At 41.6% G+C, this 16,683-nt stretch overlaps 1 protein-coding gene across 2 annotated transcripts; it reads right to left on the minus strand.

The window, feature by feature from the left end:
- grk5 (G protein-coupled receptor kinase 5) lies at positions 1-8,590 on the minus strand. 2 transcript variants are annotated; one of them, XM_069166484.1, is made up of 16 exons: positions 8,377-8,590; positions 7,765-7,854; positions 7,513-7,625; positions 7,109-7,186; positions 6,693-6,790; positions 6,505-6,597; positions 6,339-6,402; positions 5,555-5,695; positions 4,383-4,573; positions 4,269-4,306; positions 3,315-3,404; positions 1,836-2,044; positions 1,575-1,712; positions 799-936; positions 582-713; positions 1-444 (listed from the first exon to the last, which is right to left on the minus strand). In XM_069166484.1, exons 1-16 carry the CDS (start codon positions 8,426-8,428, stop codon positions 355-357), a joined length of 1,755 nt encoding a protein of 584 aa, XP_069022585.1. In that variant the 5' UTR covers positions 8,429-8,590; the 3' UTR covers positions 1-354. The 2 variants fall into 2 exon arrangements, with proteins under 2 accessions (XP_069022585.1, XP_069022593.1); XM_069166492.1 differs by lacking the exons at positions 6,693-6,790; positions 7,109-7,186; positions 7,513-7,625; positions 7,765-7,854; positions 8,377-8,590 and having other exon boundaries at positions 6,339-6,398; positions 6,505-6,548.
- Between the last annotated feature and the right edge of the window lie 8,093 nt (positions 8,591-16,683).

The following is a 16,683-nucleotide window of genomic DNA, read 5'->3' on the forward strand; positions in this document are numbered from 1 at the left end:
TGATGAATTCAGTTTTAATGTTCTGAAGTAGGTCTGGATGTTGTCGTATCTGAAACCACAGTTCAAGCGCTAGAAAAAAAAAAAAAAAGCTGCTTACATGAATTCTGTTTTCAGAGTGATGTATTGGTCCGGATGTAAAATTATACTTTTTTTTTTGTTTGTTTTTTTTTTAATCCTGAGAGCAGATGAAGAAGACGGCGTAAATAAGCTGCGAGTGAAGGGAGAACGGTACAAAAACAAAAAACAAAGAAACGAATGCTATGCTTTGATTTAAAAGGGAAGAAGTCCCGTTTGCTGCCGCACTGGAAGCTTGGTTTCAGTGTCTGTAAATCAGTCCCGTGTGCGGGACGGTCCTCAGAGGAACGAGCTGACGAGCTCCGACTTCATGTAGTCGTCGTTGGACACCAAGTTGTGCCTGCTCTCGTCTGAATCCGCAGGAGGGTGCTGTTGAAAGGAAAAAGAAACGTTCAGCTTCCAACTGACCCCCCCCCCCCCCCACACAAACACACACACACACACACACACACACACACACACACACACACACACTCTCCGAGAGACCTGTCGACGGTTTTCCTTACATGTCTGCGGAAGAGTCGTCGCAGCAGGCTTCGTTTGGGGCTCTCGGGTGCTTGGGACCAGTCCAGGTCCGGAGTACGAGATCCATCCGGGCCAAAAACATTCAGCTCCTGGAAACATCCCGTCTCTATTACCTACACAGAACGCAGAAAGACGGTGAGGGTTGGAGAGGCTGCTGTCGGGAAAGGTGGCGCGACGTAAACCGCAAAATGAACTCGCCTCGTTCTGCCAACTTATGGGAGCGCTGCCGGTGTTGAACTTGGAGTAGAAGTTGTCGTCCACCTGGTCCAGAGTGACTCCCCTCACGGAAGAAAACTCTTCGATGTCCTGCACATCGGTGCAGTACACCAGTCTGGGCTGGAGGAGGACAAACACATCGCAGCTTGCGGTGAGCGCAACCCTGAATTACTTTTGAATTTGTTTATAAAAAAACCCCACCAGATTTAATCGATATTTAATAATCCATCAGACTATTTGTGTTTCTTAATGTTTTAGTTCCTTCCAAAGAAGTATAAAAAGCAGCATTATGTCTGGTGTACATTTTTTTTTTTTTATGTAATAAAAAAAAACAACCTATTTGTTTTAATAAGTCCGCTGGGTGTTGTAATTCCCAGTTTGACCTGAAGGTGGTGGTGTTGTCTCGCTGTTCTGGTGCCCGAAACTCAAGACACGAGGAAGCAGGAGTGCATCAGTTAGGCTTGTTGTCGCGGTGACATGATGCCACTGCAGCTCCTTACAGATGTAGTTCAGAGTTAATCAACAGAGCATCGTCGTAGCGAAAAAACATTTAAAATTTTTTTTTTTTTTAATGTCTATGTTGAGGACCAGCGTGAAAAATACTGGTATTTTCCAAAGAAAGAGATCAAACTCGTCCTCGCTGCGTAACCTCCACCAGTAGATAGATCTCATCCTTTTGAACCACTGGCGCGGACGGCTTTAATTTTTCTGCGTCTGTACCTTTTTCGAAGTCGAAGTAAATCATGAAGGGTACTTGCATCGGGTTTAAACGGAGCCTCAACAAGTCCCGCCTCCAGCATCCGGAAGTTGATCTTTTGGAAGAACGGATGAGACTGTACTTCTATCCCTCCGCAGCCCAGGGAGCCCAGCCTCTGCTCTGGGTCTTTGGTCAACAGCTGCAATGACGGAAAGCTTGTTAATAACGGGAAGGATTAAGCGGAGTTTTAAATTTAAATTTTTTTTTTTTTTTTTACAATTCTCAAACTGTCTTGTTTTTTTTTTTTCTCCGAAGGACTCACCGAGGAGCACAGGTCTTTCACCACCTCGTCGAACTTGTCGCCGTACTCCTCCACCTCCGTATGAATCCTGCGCTCCATCTCGGGCTCTTTCAGGTGCTCTCCTCGGGCCCTGAACGGCGGCCGCCCCGCGGTCATCTCGTAGATCAGACAGCCGAGGCCCCACCAGTCCACGCTCGTCCCGTAACGCCGGTGGCCGATGACCTCGGGGGCTGCAACCAGGAAGCAAATCAAATTTCATTTCATTTATTTTTTTGTTGTTGTTGTTTTTTTTTTTTTTTTTTTTTAACGTGTCAATCGCCGTTTCCTCATCGCTTCACCGAGATCTGATAGTTTCACGTCGCGTATAATCTTTTATTCCCAGAGTCGGATTCCATTGCGCTTCACCACGCCTTCGAATATCTGGTTTCCTCGTATCCTTTTTCAGCCGGTTGAGGAGCTCGGAAAGGATAGCTGAAAAACATTTGAAGGCTGCAAGCAGCTGAGCTTCCGCGTCAACCTTTCCGACATCAGTTTCTGAAGCGTTTCAGACCCTCCGAACCGTTATTGCGTCGACCCAAAACAAATTGGACCTCAACTCGGTTTAGTTTTCTTTTCAGCGTCGAACCGTTGGAAGTCGTTGGCGAGATGAAAGTAAAGAAGATGCTTCCTGAAAAATACCGAATTTGGCTCCTTTAGAAAACAACTCGGAAGTTATCAGATGTCTTAAAAAGTCCTTTATTTTTCTTCTTCTTCTTACGACTCCTGCTGGCGGCGAGGTCATCTTTACGCATCGCGCCCTGCTTTTTTACTATTGTTAGGTTTGCGTGTCGTCGTCGTCGTGTTTGTCCTGTTTTGTTATTCTGCCGTCCTGGTCGGGTCTCTCTCATAAAAAGGAGGTCGCTGACCTCGGTGAGATTTATTTGGTTGAATAAAATTTGGACATTCCGTCACCAGGCCAGGTCCAGATCATTTTACATGACATTACATTTAGCTGACGCTTTTATCCAAGGCGACTTGCAATAAGTGCATTTCAACCATGACGATCAGAACAACAACAATCAAGAAAGTACAATTTTCTTCAAAAAAGCTAAACTCCAAAGCGCTATAAGTAAGTGCCATTTTAAGTGCTACCTATTCAAGGTAAAGTCTGAAGAGGTGTGTTTTTAGTATGCGGCGGAAGATGTCTCGACTTTCCGCCGTCCTGATGTCGTTGGGGAGCTCATTCCACCGTTTAGGAGCCGGGACAGGACATTTTGGTTTAATCAATTGAAAGGCTAAGCTAAGGAATTTCTCTTATTCACTGCTGGGACGTTCTGGGAAAAAAAAAAAACCCACTGGAATAACAAATGATTCTTTACCGCATTTGTCCCTGTTGATTTTGCATGATACCGTCATAATTTTGCGGTTTTGCGTGGGATTTAAAAGTCTTCGACGCGGTTGGTGAATTCAGCAGGAACCCTGGTAGACTTTGACTCCGGCGATGTGACTTTCCATACGTACCCATGTAGCCCAGCGTGCCCACTCTGCCTTTCACCAGACTCCCCTCAGACAGCTTCACAGCCAAGCCCAGGTCAGAGATGCGGATGTGTCCTGAGGGGGAATAAACGCCAACAAACTGGTTTCATAGTTGATTTTTTTTTTTTTTTTTCCCCTTTTGTTTGTTTTGTTTTGTTTTACCGCTGTGACGCACTTTCACTTGTTTGCCCGCGGGCGGGTTTTTTTCTTCTCTGTCCTTGCAGCTGCAGTGAAGTGGAAAGCAGTCGATCCGGCGCCGATACAATTAGGACTCCTCCAAAAAGTAATTTCTAATTGCCGACACGTCACGTCAAGGTGTTTGGTGGTGTACCAACAATGTCCCCAACAATGAAGAAACAGGTGCGGAGGCTTCTAAAAATAGGTAACATACACCCACCTGATTCCCGCAGGCTCTGTACTTCCTCAAACGGACCTTATTTACACCCATTGTCAAAATACAGTCAACCGTTTCCTCCTCCAGAACTGGTACTGTTATCATGTTAATCATTCAGAACTAATTTCCGAGCTAAAAATAGACGTGGCGGCCAACTATGTTAAGCATCTACTGTGTTTACTGCGGCTCTGTGGCAAACTTAAAGCAGTGAGGGAATTCAACGTGAAACATAAAAAGGCACCCGAGACGCAACGGAAACGTGACATAAGAAGCATTTAGATCAACCGTTTCCTCCTCCAGAACAGGTACTGTTATCATGTTAATCATTCAGAACTAATTTCCGAGCTAAAAATAGACGTGGCGGCCAACTATGTTAAACATCTACTGTGTTTACTGCGGCTCTGTGGCAAACTTAAAGCAGTGAGGGAATTCAACGTGAAACACAAAAAGGCACCCGAGACGCAACGGAAACGCGACACAAGAAGCATTTAGATCAAAAACGAGTTCATTCAAAATTCGAAATCAATGACAAAAGCAGAACGTACCGGTGTCATCCAGGAGGATGTTTTCTGGTTTCAGATCCCTGGAAGATCAAACGCGGCGTTAGAAAACTGTTGGGGGAAACCAAGCCGGTACGCGACGGGTGGAAACGCGCTCACCTGTACACGATGGACTTCTGGTGGAGGTGTATTAAACCGAAGCACACCTCGGCGGCGTAGAAGCGCACTCTGTCTTCGTCCAGGCCGGGAACGCCGATGTTGTAGATGTGGAACCTCAGGTCGCCGCCGCTCATCATGGTCAGCACCATGCAGAGGGTGTGTTTGGTCTGGTACGCGTACGCCAGGTTCACCTGAACGGGAGCCGACGCTACACGTTTAGGTTTCGTTGACGTCGTCACAAAAACGTCCATTAAAATATTAGGAACACTTTTCCAATGCAATGAATTGCATGACGACTTCAATCCTGAACGCATGAAGTAGAATTATCATCCCGTTGAAAGGCTCTGTCGGTCATTAAACGACCCGAGTCAGCGGTTATCGGGCGATCAATCGCTGCGCAGCGATACGTCCGGAGCAGCGCATTATAATGTTGGGGGGCGGGGGGGGAGGAATAAAAATAAAAATAACTGGAAAAAGTTGAATCAAATTTATCAATCTGTCAAAATCAGTTTTCTTTTCTTTATTTTTGAGGTTTGGAGTAATGGGGTGGGTTCGTTGTCGTTTCATAAATTTGTCTACGCTCTACTCTCTTTTTTTTTTATCTTAAATGAAGGCTTTCATGAAACAGCTGGCAACTAGTTTTTAACAGATGTTCTTTAAACGGTAAAGAAAGTGCATTTTTTGGGGGAGACTATTTTCAGCAGCGGATTAATACACATTTAAGGAAACACTAACCCAACTATTTAGCATTCATGAGCAGTAAAGAAACTTTTTTTAAAAAAATGTTTAAAACACTGTAAGGACATTTTCTACAACATTAATTATTCATATAAAAAAAAGTTTTATCTGTTTCTACAGCAGCCTCCAAACGAGGAGTTCTTTTTATTGGTTTAAAATGACATATAAATAAACATTCATACCTGCTTACAGGTAGATTATAGTGCAGTATGAATATTTATAAAGATGGTTCGTGCTCGGTTTTCTCCTAAAACAGCTGACTGTAGCTTTGCAAACAGAAGTAAACAGAGCAGTGGCGCTCTGTGACACGAAGGAAGAAGCAGGCTTCGGTTATGTGGACCGTACTTGTTTGTAGGATCATCATGATGAAGAATCTCCAGACTTGGAGGCGTTGGAAGTTTTTTTTGTTTTTTTTCTGACCGCAGTGACCTCACCACAAATCGACTGTCCAGCCCCTCCAGAATCTGTTTCTCGTTCAGAGCCATGGCCTCGCCTCGCCTCTTCTTCACGTGCGTTTTCTCCAGCTTCTTGCAGGCGTACATCATTCCTGTGGATCGCACCTGACATGCCCACACCTGGAGACGCAACACAACCGGATCACACGACGGAAACGTTGTTGTCTCGCGTGACTGTCTGTCAGTTAACTCTGTCACACTTTCGTGGATTTGAGGGAAATTTGCGAGATTACAAAAAGAAAATCAAGGCAACAAATGGCTGAGATCTTCAAAAAAAAAAAAAAAAAACTCGAGCAGCCGTGTCTGCACTTCTTCAACAATGTTTCGAAAATGGTCTTCGGTTGAAGTCTGTGATGTACTTCCTGTGGGAGGGGCATCGGCCAAATGAGTGTAGGGTTGTTGTTTTTTTTTTATACCTTTATTATTAACATAAGCAGGTGACGTAAGTCTGCTCTCTGATTAGTTTCACCTGTCCCTCGTTGTCCTTCCCTCCCTGCTGTATTTAGCCTGTGTGCTCTTCCTCTTCCCTTTTTCTCAGTTTTTTTTTCCGTTACCTGTCCGTTACTGCCTCTTTTGAGAACCCCACAAAAAACACAAACCACCTGAAGTGCGGCGCCATGGCAACAGGGTTCTCCAACATGACAACACGCCCGCTCACAGCTTATGGCGTTTCTTTGTTATCACAGATGCATTGTGGGTGAAGGCAGAAATCTCACATATCTCCGAACAGAACCCGCTGAAGGGGACGTTGGTGACCTCTTACCTCTCCGAAGCCTCCTTTCCCCAGCAGCCTGTACTGTCGAAACATCTGCTTGGTGATCGGCTGCCTTGAAGAGAATAAAAACAAAACAAACAAAAAAAAGCTCATTTTTGTATTAATCTTTTTCCCAGCCGACCGCCGATCTGCCAAACGTCTTCGGAGCGCTCACCTCTCCAACATCTTCCACTGAATGAAACGGTCGAAGAACTTGCTGTCCTGGTACTGTACGAAGGGCTGTCCGCTCAGGTATTTGTGCAGCTCTCTGATCAGGACACACACACACACGTCAGTTTTCGATCCTTTTTTAACACACACACACACACACACACACGTGGACTCTGAGGTGTGTGAACTCACTCCCTGCAGTCGTAGAAGACGTCAATGCAGGGGTTGAGCTGCAGCCTCTGGAAGCAGCTCTGTTCGTGCTTCACCACGAAAGACACACACTGACTGGACTGAGGACACACACAGGGGTAGAAAGCAACTGAGTACATTTACTCAAGTACATCAGTACAATTTACAGGTACTTGTAGTTTACTCGAGTATTTCCTTATACTTCCACTGCACATTTCAATGGACATGATTAGTTTGTTCTTTCTGTTTGTTTGCTCCTTCGGGAATATATAAATGTAAAGACAGTGGATTCCCCTGCCTGTGTAAAGTAAACTACATCCCCCATGATACATCAGTGGCCCTTTTTTTGTTTCACTATTACTATTTTTTTTTTTTTTTTTAAAACAGCATCTATGTTTTTCTGCTGCATGTTGTCTGACCTGACTGACGAGGAACTTCTGGATGATGCCGAGGCCAACATTTTTCCTCAGCTCGTCTGACTTTGTCTCAAAGTCCTCCTGAAGGAAACAAACAGGAAACAAACACGAAAAAGTAGTTTAGAAGGTAAGATGAAAAAAAAAAAGGGTCATTAGTTGGTCATTATAACCTAAGTTTCCGGCTTCTTCCACTGACGTATAAAGCGACCAATCAAAGCCGAGCGAGAGGCAGAAACACTCTTGATTGGTCACTTCAAACCTCAATTAAACTACTGCTTAAAAATATATTTATTCCGACTTTACTGCCCCCCTACTCAACTTGACCCAGATTACACAATGTGCTTTTAAAAAGTTTCGAGTTTCTGTGTATTTATTACAAGGAAAGAAATCCTCCAAAGTTTAAATACCAGAGCGTCCTGGAAGGAGGGGAAGTTCTGCAGGTCGGCTCGACTCCGACAGAAGAGCTGAAACAGTTTCTTTCCGATCGGCTGCCTCACACACAGACTGTAGTAGTCTCGTTCTGACCCAAACAACAACAACAACAACAACAACAACAACCGAGACGTTAAGTCACACAGCAAACCGTGAAACACACACACACACACACACACACACACACACACACACACACACACACACACACACACACACACACACACCTATGCTCATGGCCAGGTCCGTGCACTGTGTGATCTGAGGGAAGCGCAGCATCTCCCTCCATTTCCAGCTGCGGCCTTTGCTGCCTCCACCTGCAGACAGTAAAACCAACATAAAAACTCAGGCTGTCAGCAGTTCGTCACAAACACACGCACGCACGCACGCCCTGCCCGGTCAGGTTTTCACACAATAGCACGCTCCACCACAGTTGATGAACTATTTATAGCTGCAGGAACAGGTAAGTACAGCCTGTGGGACCGCATTACTCCGCATCGTTGGTCACAGACTTTGACATGTCCGCTCTGTCGCTCGTTTCAACTTTCACAGTGTGACGTGTTTTTGTTTATTAGCGCAGTTTAAATTTGATGGTTTTTTTTGTGGTTTTTTTTTTTTTTTTCCGTTCAGAGATCCTCAGAGGATGAACCGCTGAAATTAGTGCAGTTTACTAATCTGAGATCATCCTCAGCGTCCTGAGATTACGCGACCAGAACCGAGATTCTGTCACGAAGAAAAGATTAAAGAGTAAAATCTCTGCATGCTATTGATTTGAATGCAGCACATGTTAAATTAAACTGTGGATTTATTAATATAAAGTCTCTCTATCTCTCTCTTACCTTCTCGGGCTCGAATCAGAGCGCTGTTCGCCACCATGCTTTCGATCTCCATATATGTGTGTGTGTGTGTGTGTGTGTGTGTGTGTGTGTGTGTCTGTCTCTGTCTCAGCTCTACAAAACGTCCCCGTCCGTCTGTCCACAGTTGCTGCAGGGCGTCCGGCACTCAATCTGCGGTGCAGTCATCAACTAATCCAACCTGTGACTCACTGATGAACGGAGACTCAGGTCTGTAGCAGCAGACAGAAGACACACCTTGGTCACAGAGGCGGGGACATCGTCACCTGTGCAGGTGTGTGTGTGTGTGTGTGTGTGTGCGTGTGTGTGTGCGTGCGTGTGTGTGTGTGTGTGTGTGTGTGTGTGTGTGTGTCTATCTGTCAGAAGCACAAAGTTAATCTATCAAACTGTGCAGCAGATATGGGTGAAATAATGAACCAATTAAAAGTTAAAAACGAAAAGGATAAAGATTCAGGTTGAAGAAAATATGTGCAAAGTGCAGCACAACTTCGTCCTTTTAAAGTCTTCAACAAACACATTGGAGTAGTTTTTAAACACCTATTTTTTTGTATATGTAACCATCAGACGCATTAAACACAGCGAAGAGAGAAAGAAAGAAAAACGTGAAGGAAAATATGAAAGTCGACCGTTTGGTTGATTCCATAAAATTTATATTTAAAAGGATCCACCAACAGCTGTGATGTTGGACGAGGGATTAAAAGAAGAAGAAGAAGAAGAAGAAACACGATCAAAAGCAGCAGCAGAGAGAGAAATGGGTCAGGATACTACGTTTCCCATAATGCAACAAAAGGCATCGATTGAATATTGTCCGAATTCTCCCCAGTAAGAAATAAAGTTTGTCAAGTTTTTATGTTGGAGTTGCTCCAACTAGTTTTTCCTCTATAATCGATTTGCAGTACAGATGATGGATAAGTAGATATTTTGTTTAAAAAGAATAATATTTTGCTAATTAACACTTCATTTACTGCTTTTTTTTTTTTTTTTAAAGAATGTGTCGCGCATTTTTTTTTGTCTACAGATAAATAACAAACGTGTGACGGTGAGAAGTCGAGTTTAAAAACTGTTTTTATCTTCTGCTTTATTCTCGTTTTAAATAGTTTGTTTGGAAGCTCTTGATGATCAGGTTTACGCGTCTTAAACGTTTTGCTTCTTTATTGCAGTTTTATATAGCATCTCAGGTATAAAAGTTAAAATACAGTTCATTCTCTTTTTTTTGGGGGGGGGGGGAGGGAGGAGGAGGAAGACAAGGCAGTTTATTATCATTTGTAGAAATACAGCGAAATTAAGTTGGCCACTCATCAGCAATGAACAAGATTTTTTTTAAATGAGGCAACAGCTCAACAGCGTTCCTCGGCCTGTTAGTCCGGGTTTTTTTTATTTTTTATTTTTTTATTGTTCTCTGCTGTGCAGCTGGCACAGGGTGGTTTCTATTAGGAAAGGCACGTTTATTTGTCCAGCACATTTCAACAGGGAGGCAATTCAAAGTGCAAAAATGAAAAGCATCAAAACATCAGGCAAAAGAAACAAGACATTTAAAAACAATTAAGAACAGTGATTAAAACATTACGCACAGCGATTAAAGCACGAAGGGGTTAGGGTTATGATTATATGAAGTGTGTCTGCGTGTGTTTACTTTCTGCTGAGTACACGGTCGCTATGGAAACAGCGTGTATTCGGGTTTTACCCGGTGGTCTTGTCCGGTTCTGACCTTCGTACAGCTACCTGCGCAGAGAGCTACTGCGCACCCGCCGTCAGCGGCTCACTATTGAAATTGTTAGTTATTATGAGCTACGCCTCCAGCAACAGATAAACAAGTCCCGGAGAGCTGACTGAAATACTTTTGGCACAGAGCAAAAAGGTTAAACTGATCTCTGTCGATGCTTTTATTTATTCGGATAAAAAAAAAAAATAAAAATAAAAAAAAAATAACACACAAAACTGAGCGCGTGGACAGGGTTTCAGGTGTCAGTCATTTCCGAGAATAACTAATTACATCAGTGGACAATTAGAATGGAAAACAAATCTTTTTCTGGAGCAAATTAATGTGAAATAATTCGGGTTATTAATTATATATTTATTTTATTCATTAACGGCAACATTCGTCCCCCAAAGATGATGGTTGTAATAATGTCGAAAGCTTTCAGGTCCCAAAACAAATTTAAATTCGGAGAAATGTTAAACCTGCAGCTCAGAAAGTTCAGATTATTTTCAGATTTAGAGTTAAAATGCCGTTTTAGTCACATTAAATCTCATTTAATGCTTCTTAAATGCATGTTGGGATTATTAATATGTGTCGCAGTTTCTCCACGTGTTTTTGTTTTACCTGACAGACGTCACAGCAGCTCGTTCAGGTGTTACGTCAAAAAGAAAAGGTGAATCCTGCCACCTGGTGGGAGCATTGCCACACTGCAGCTACTCTGATCCGCCTCCACGAGAAACATCGACCAGCGGCTTCGTCCTGATGGAAAGCTGAGTGAAGCGCGCACACACACACACACACACACACACACACACACACACACACACACACACACACACACACACACACACAAATAAACAAACAAACAATCTCCTCTGAGTTTCAGTAAAATCTGCTTGAATATTATTCTAATCAGCCTTTTTTAAAATGGGGTTTGATTATTGTCGAGAATGAATCTGACTTTATAAATCTGGTTATGGTCTTGATTCTCTTTAAAATATGTCTCTTCTTCCCAAACATGCAGGCTGAGGTGAGTGATACAGACCCTTTAATGTGACGTCAAACAGCTTGTTTGTAACTCCTCGTCACACAAACTGAGCTAGATCGAAAAGGGATTTTTGTTACCAATTTATTTTTACATTTGAGCAATTTTTAGAGTCCAGAGGAGGTAAAACTGTAATATTTGAACAAAAAAAATTTCACATTTAAGAGAAATGTTTGATAAATAGGCTTGATTTTGTGTCCTGTCCTGTTAGAAACCATTCTTCTAAAATATTGCTGATGAATAGTTTCTATTTCCTCCATATTAAAAACAAAAGCCCAGTTTTGTAATATAAACTTTTGCATCCTTCTTTCTGAACATCTGACTTTTTTTTATTTTTTTATTTTTTTTTTATCTCATCTTCTTCATCCACATTTTACAGAGTTAAAGTTGAACTTTGGGCGGAAATAAAGGGATAAAAATCTGTAAAAAAAAAAAAAAAAATCATGACACAAAGAGGAGACAGTGTGAGTTAAAAGTGTGGTGAATGAAGAGTGTGATGTGTATCTGGAAACCGCCGCACGGCTGATTCAGCCGGCCGGATGATGAGGAGCTTCTTTGTTTAGGGCCGTTTTGTATATTTCAACATGCTAATATTTACTCTAAACCCAAAATTTTGAGATTACATTTATGTTAGCAGTGCTGACATGCTAATGTAAGCATACAGTCATGGTGCTGCGAGAGGAAAACTCAATGTCCCCCTCAGTATATACAGGCTGTCTATACAAATATCATCGCAATCAATCTAATATTTGTTGAAATGTGTCAGTCTGAACCGACAGACAGTATTGTTATACCGCTGGCTTAGAGCTCATTTTTTAAAGGCGTGAGGACCGAAATAAGCAGCAACAACACAGATTTACAGAATAAAGATAAAACACAAGATTTGAACATTTTAAAATTCAAAATAAACTATGAGTCACTTAAAACTAGAGACTTCTAATCACCAACATGGGGTCACATGATTATTGGGATAAAAAAAGAAAAACATCAAACTAAACTGTATATTTCTATCGCAGAATATCGTCGATATTATTTCAGGATTTTCTCCAATTTTTTTTGCTTGTTTTTTTTCCATTTGACTCACTGAATTTCACCTTTTTAGGCTTTTAAATGAAACAATCTGGAAAGGTAAAAACATAATTCACATCCAGGGTAAATCAGTAATTTGTATTTCGTCCCCTCATGTTAGCTCAAAAAGGCTTTTTTTTTGGTCCAAAAACATTCGTTTTAGGTCAAAAAAGTTAATTTCAGGTGAACAAGGTTGGGAACCATTGGTGTAAAAGTATAAAACAATAATAATTTTTAAAAAATACCACTTTAAAACTATGAAACGGTTCATATAGCTGATATTTCCCCCAGTTTTAATGTGTTGTTAGCGTGTAAGCATCCTCCATGTGCTGTGACGAGCACGTGTCCCCAGTAAACGATGTGTTTTCGGAGAAAAAGTCCCTAAAAAACGACAAAGCTGTTGTGTTTGTCGTACGCATGTCAGCGTCTCGTGTTCGGAGAAAATGATAGATTTCACTGGGTGACTCACCATCCTTGACTGAGGAAATACTGACTGAGGGTTGAAGGCGAAGGTCCTTTCGCAGGACCGATGACACGGATGCACATGACGGCACATGATGTTTTGGGGAAGAGCAAGGCCTTTAAAACTTCCTTTTTTATCGATTAAAAACACTTCCATCAGCATTTAGGAAGGAAAGCATGTGAGGACAATCTCGGCTAAGTTTGTCGTAAGATAGGAATACAAGTGGTGCTTTTGAAGGCCGAAACGGTTTGGGGACAAGAGATTTCACAGCGCAGTCAGATGAGGGGCTGCGGTGGGCCGCCGCTCTGTGGCCTTATGTCCCGCTGGTGCGTATGAAGCGATCATGTGTACGTTCAGGAAGAGAGAAGCTCTTCATCGCCCCAAATTCACCAAATCCGTGAATAAAGCTACGTTTGGTATTAAATGCCATCGTGGCTATGGTTTGTAAAGTTTCATTTCATGGAAGCGGGTCCGACTGCGTTCCTGCGCTTCCTTTTAATGGGAACGTTCCCGCGGTTTTATTCGTTTCACAAAAGGGCGGTCTTTACGTACAACAGCATCCTTTAAGCGGTCATCAAAGAGCAGCATGGGACACGTGACACAGTGATGAATGAAACGGTCCAACCACGAAGGTCCATTTGTAGCTCTTCTGGAGCTTTTGTTGATGAAATCCAGATTTTTCTCAACATTTTAAAGACTATTTAATTCCTTAAAGGGAAAGTAAATTTGTCCTGGCTCACATTGAAGGACCGCCCACTCAGCTGATGTCCTCTGAACAAACAATAGAGATCATTTCCAATAGAAAAGCTGTTCTGTGTGATTTTGGCGAGCGCAGCGGAACTGCACAGGAAGTACAGTTCTAAAACCTAAAACCAATCCAAAACCAGGTCCAAAAACATTCCTAAAACCAGCCTCAGTCCAATCCTAACTTAAGTCCTAAAAATAGTCTGAAATCCACTCTGAACCTAAACAGGAAGTAGGAGATATTTCCTGCAAACTGAAATAGTGGCTTAAAAGACCCACAGCTGCGGAAGAGGCCCCGCCCCCTCGCACAGTACACTGACCCACTGCAGCGCAGATCCTAACCCTCCCAAACCCGCTGCAAATAATTCAACAATCGGAGGCTGAACCGACGTGATCGGGGTATCTGGAGTCTGACGGTTCAGGTTGGGAATTACAAACTTGAGTGTTGAGACATTTACAAACGTGAAATAAATCTCCAACAGACGGAGCGGTAAAACAATGAGACATGTTAATACATTTATGTATCCCGAATGATATTCGTCAAGGTCTTTTCCTTCTGTGTTTAAGCTATTAATTTCGGAAATTAAATCCCAAACAGTGCCCGATCCTGTTTCCTCCACGTAAGGAACGTTTCCAGAGTTAAAGGCCATCTCATCCCAAGCTGATCTTGAAAGACCTCTTCAACGCCCCCGTCTCATCTAAAACCTCAAGGTTGTTTCCTTTTCTTCTGCTTTGGGCCTCTCATTTCTAATATTATCTGCTCTTATCAGTCGTATAATATAATAACAGTCTTTTTTTTACATTTTCTACAATCTTTAATCTCTTAATTTCATGGTTTAAAGGTTTTTTACACAACTCTGGTGAGACCCTGACCTGTGATGTAACTTTATTATTGGTAGAAGAGCAAATTCTTGATGGTTTTCAAAATAAATTAAAGACCTACACAATTTTTTTTTTGATAGTTATTTTATAAATTTAGAATAACCATATTCTCATGGTCTTTATCAGACATATATTTTTTTTTAGCATATACTTATTACTTGGCAGCAGTGATAGTCCTAATTATAGCCTGCAAGAGTCAGCGGGGATCTCGGAAAACACTTGTGAGGACAATAGGTGGAAATGTGTTGGTTCCACATAATGTGAACCGTAGTAAATACATCTTTGAGATGAATTACCATCGCATGTCTGGTGGCCATTCAAAAACATAATACAAAGACTGACCTACGGAAAAGAAAAAAAACATGACATCATCTCAGTCATTGGGTTCCCACCAACAGTTGGTGATATTAAAAATTCAAACACATCTGTAGAGGTCTGCCACATCATCCCTCTTTTTAATCAATAAACTATATCATCACCTCGATTGATTACCAACACCTACGGGAGTTTTTTTGTGATTGATGGCGATGAAAAATGTTCATTGTTGTGGCATCTTTTCCCAAATATTGCGATGTAGTTTTAAATGAGTTTTTTGTGGTAAAATTGCAGGAATTAGTCATGGGGAATTTCTTTTTTTTTTTATTCAAACAATCCTCTAATAATGGGTGATATGTAATCAATTCCTATGATAATAAAGATGCTGCACAACACAGAAAATATTTTTGTGAAGTGACACCCGGGGGCTGCCATCGGACTGCAGTGTGACCTGCAGTGTGGATTTCAGATCGAAGAGTTGACGATGTGTGGATGTATTGAGGGGGAGGGGCGATGATGGGGCGAGGAGGGGGGGGCGGGCATCTGCAGGGTATAAAGACAGCCTGCACCCCCGACTGCTGTTTCTTCTGAACCCATCGCGGCTTTAAACAATCCAGCAACACCCAGTTGTTTTTTTTTACCCGTCTCATATTTCAGCCCTGCAGACCTCTCTGCTGCAAACTCTTTTTCTGTCCTCAGGCAGCTGTCATCGAGATCATCGACCATGGCCATCGATAAATCCAAAGTAGCCATCGGATTCATGGTGGCGGGGACTCTGACGGTGATTTTTGGAGCCATTTCTGCCATTATGGGACCATCAGTGATGAAGGACCAAATAGCAAAGGTGAGATTCATCATTATCTGAATAGAAGTTTTTTAGTGTTGTTTGATGTCAGTTTTCTGCCTCTGAATAAATCTTTTCAGAAGAAACCAGCGTGTGTTTTGACAGACTGTGCTGTGATTTACATGATCGATCGATCGATCATTTAATAGTCCAAGTGGTCGTACATCTTGTTACTGTTTGCAAATAGCACTGCGTGCAACACTTTGACAGACATATAAAGACCTTCGTGTTGGATGATGTCAGAGATTTGTGTATGCAGCCTGTGTTTGCTATCCTTTTTGTATTATTATTTATTTATATGAAAGCTGTCTCATACTCACTGTAAGTGGCACTTTTTGGTGCTTCAGATGACAAAGACGTAAGAAAATTACTTTCGTATGGAAAAGTAACAATACAACAGTGTCTCTGTTATTTAATTATTTGCATCACTATGTAAACAAAGCACCAAAAGTAAATGCCCCATTTCAGGATAATATATCACATAAATGTTAAATAAAAACAAAATATACATAAAATATTACTAGTTACTCTGCTAAACATGCAATAAGTCAAGTCAATATTTAAATTACTTTAAAGTAATGTAACTTGTTACATTTGATTACTTTTATAACAAATGTTCTGAACTGAGAAATAAAGTTGAAAAGTCCTAAGAACGAAATGTGGACCAGTCTGTGTATACCTCCAAATACTACGAAACACAGATCAAACTTTAATTAAAACGTCTTCAATGTAACTTGAGTTACACTGGAAATGTTTTGATTTTAAAAGCATAACTACCAAAAACAAATCGAGAGAACACAAATCACTGCAGTGAAGGAAACATTTTCCCAGAATGGAGATTATATTTACAGGCTACATACAGTATTTTCCGGAAAAGAATATATTTAGATTTAACCACTTTAAAATATATGCAGTAGAAGGAAACAATATTTCAAAATTTCATGAAGCAGCCTATCTCAAAAGTTTAGCCCATTAAGTAAATGTAGGCGATCTGGGCTTTGAGTTTCCCCCAATGTAACCTATATTTTATTGATATTTTCTGTACTTTTATTAAACTAGGGGTTCAAATTCTGGGTTTTTACTCTTAATTGTTGTTGTATTTTTATTTGTTCTTCAGTAAAAAAAAAACGTGTGTACTCTTCCCATAGCTGTTAAAGTTGGAAAATCTTGGCCGTCCGAGTCTGGGAAGCGCGGGAAAACTACATTTCCCAGAATCCCCGGCGCAACAGACA

This window comes from Embiotoca jacksoni, unplaced genomic scaffold (genome assembly GCF_022577435.1).
Source record: "Embiotoca jacksoni isolate LCO1_2020_lvr unplaced genomic scaffold, fEmbJac1.0.p SCAF_10, whole genome shotgun sequence".
Lineage (NCBI taxonomy): Eukaryota > Metazoa > Chordata > Actinopteri > Embiotocidae > Embiotoca > Embiotoca jacksoni.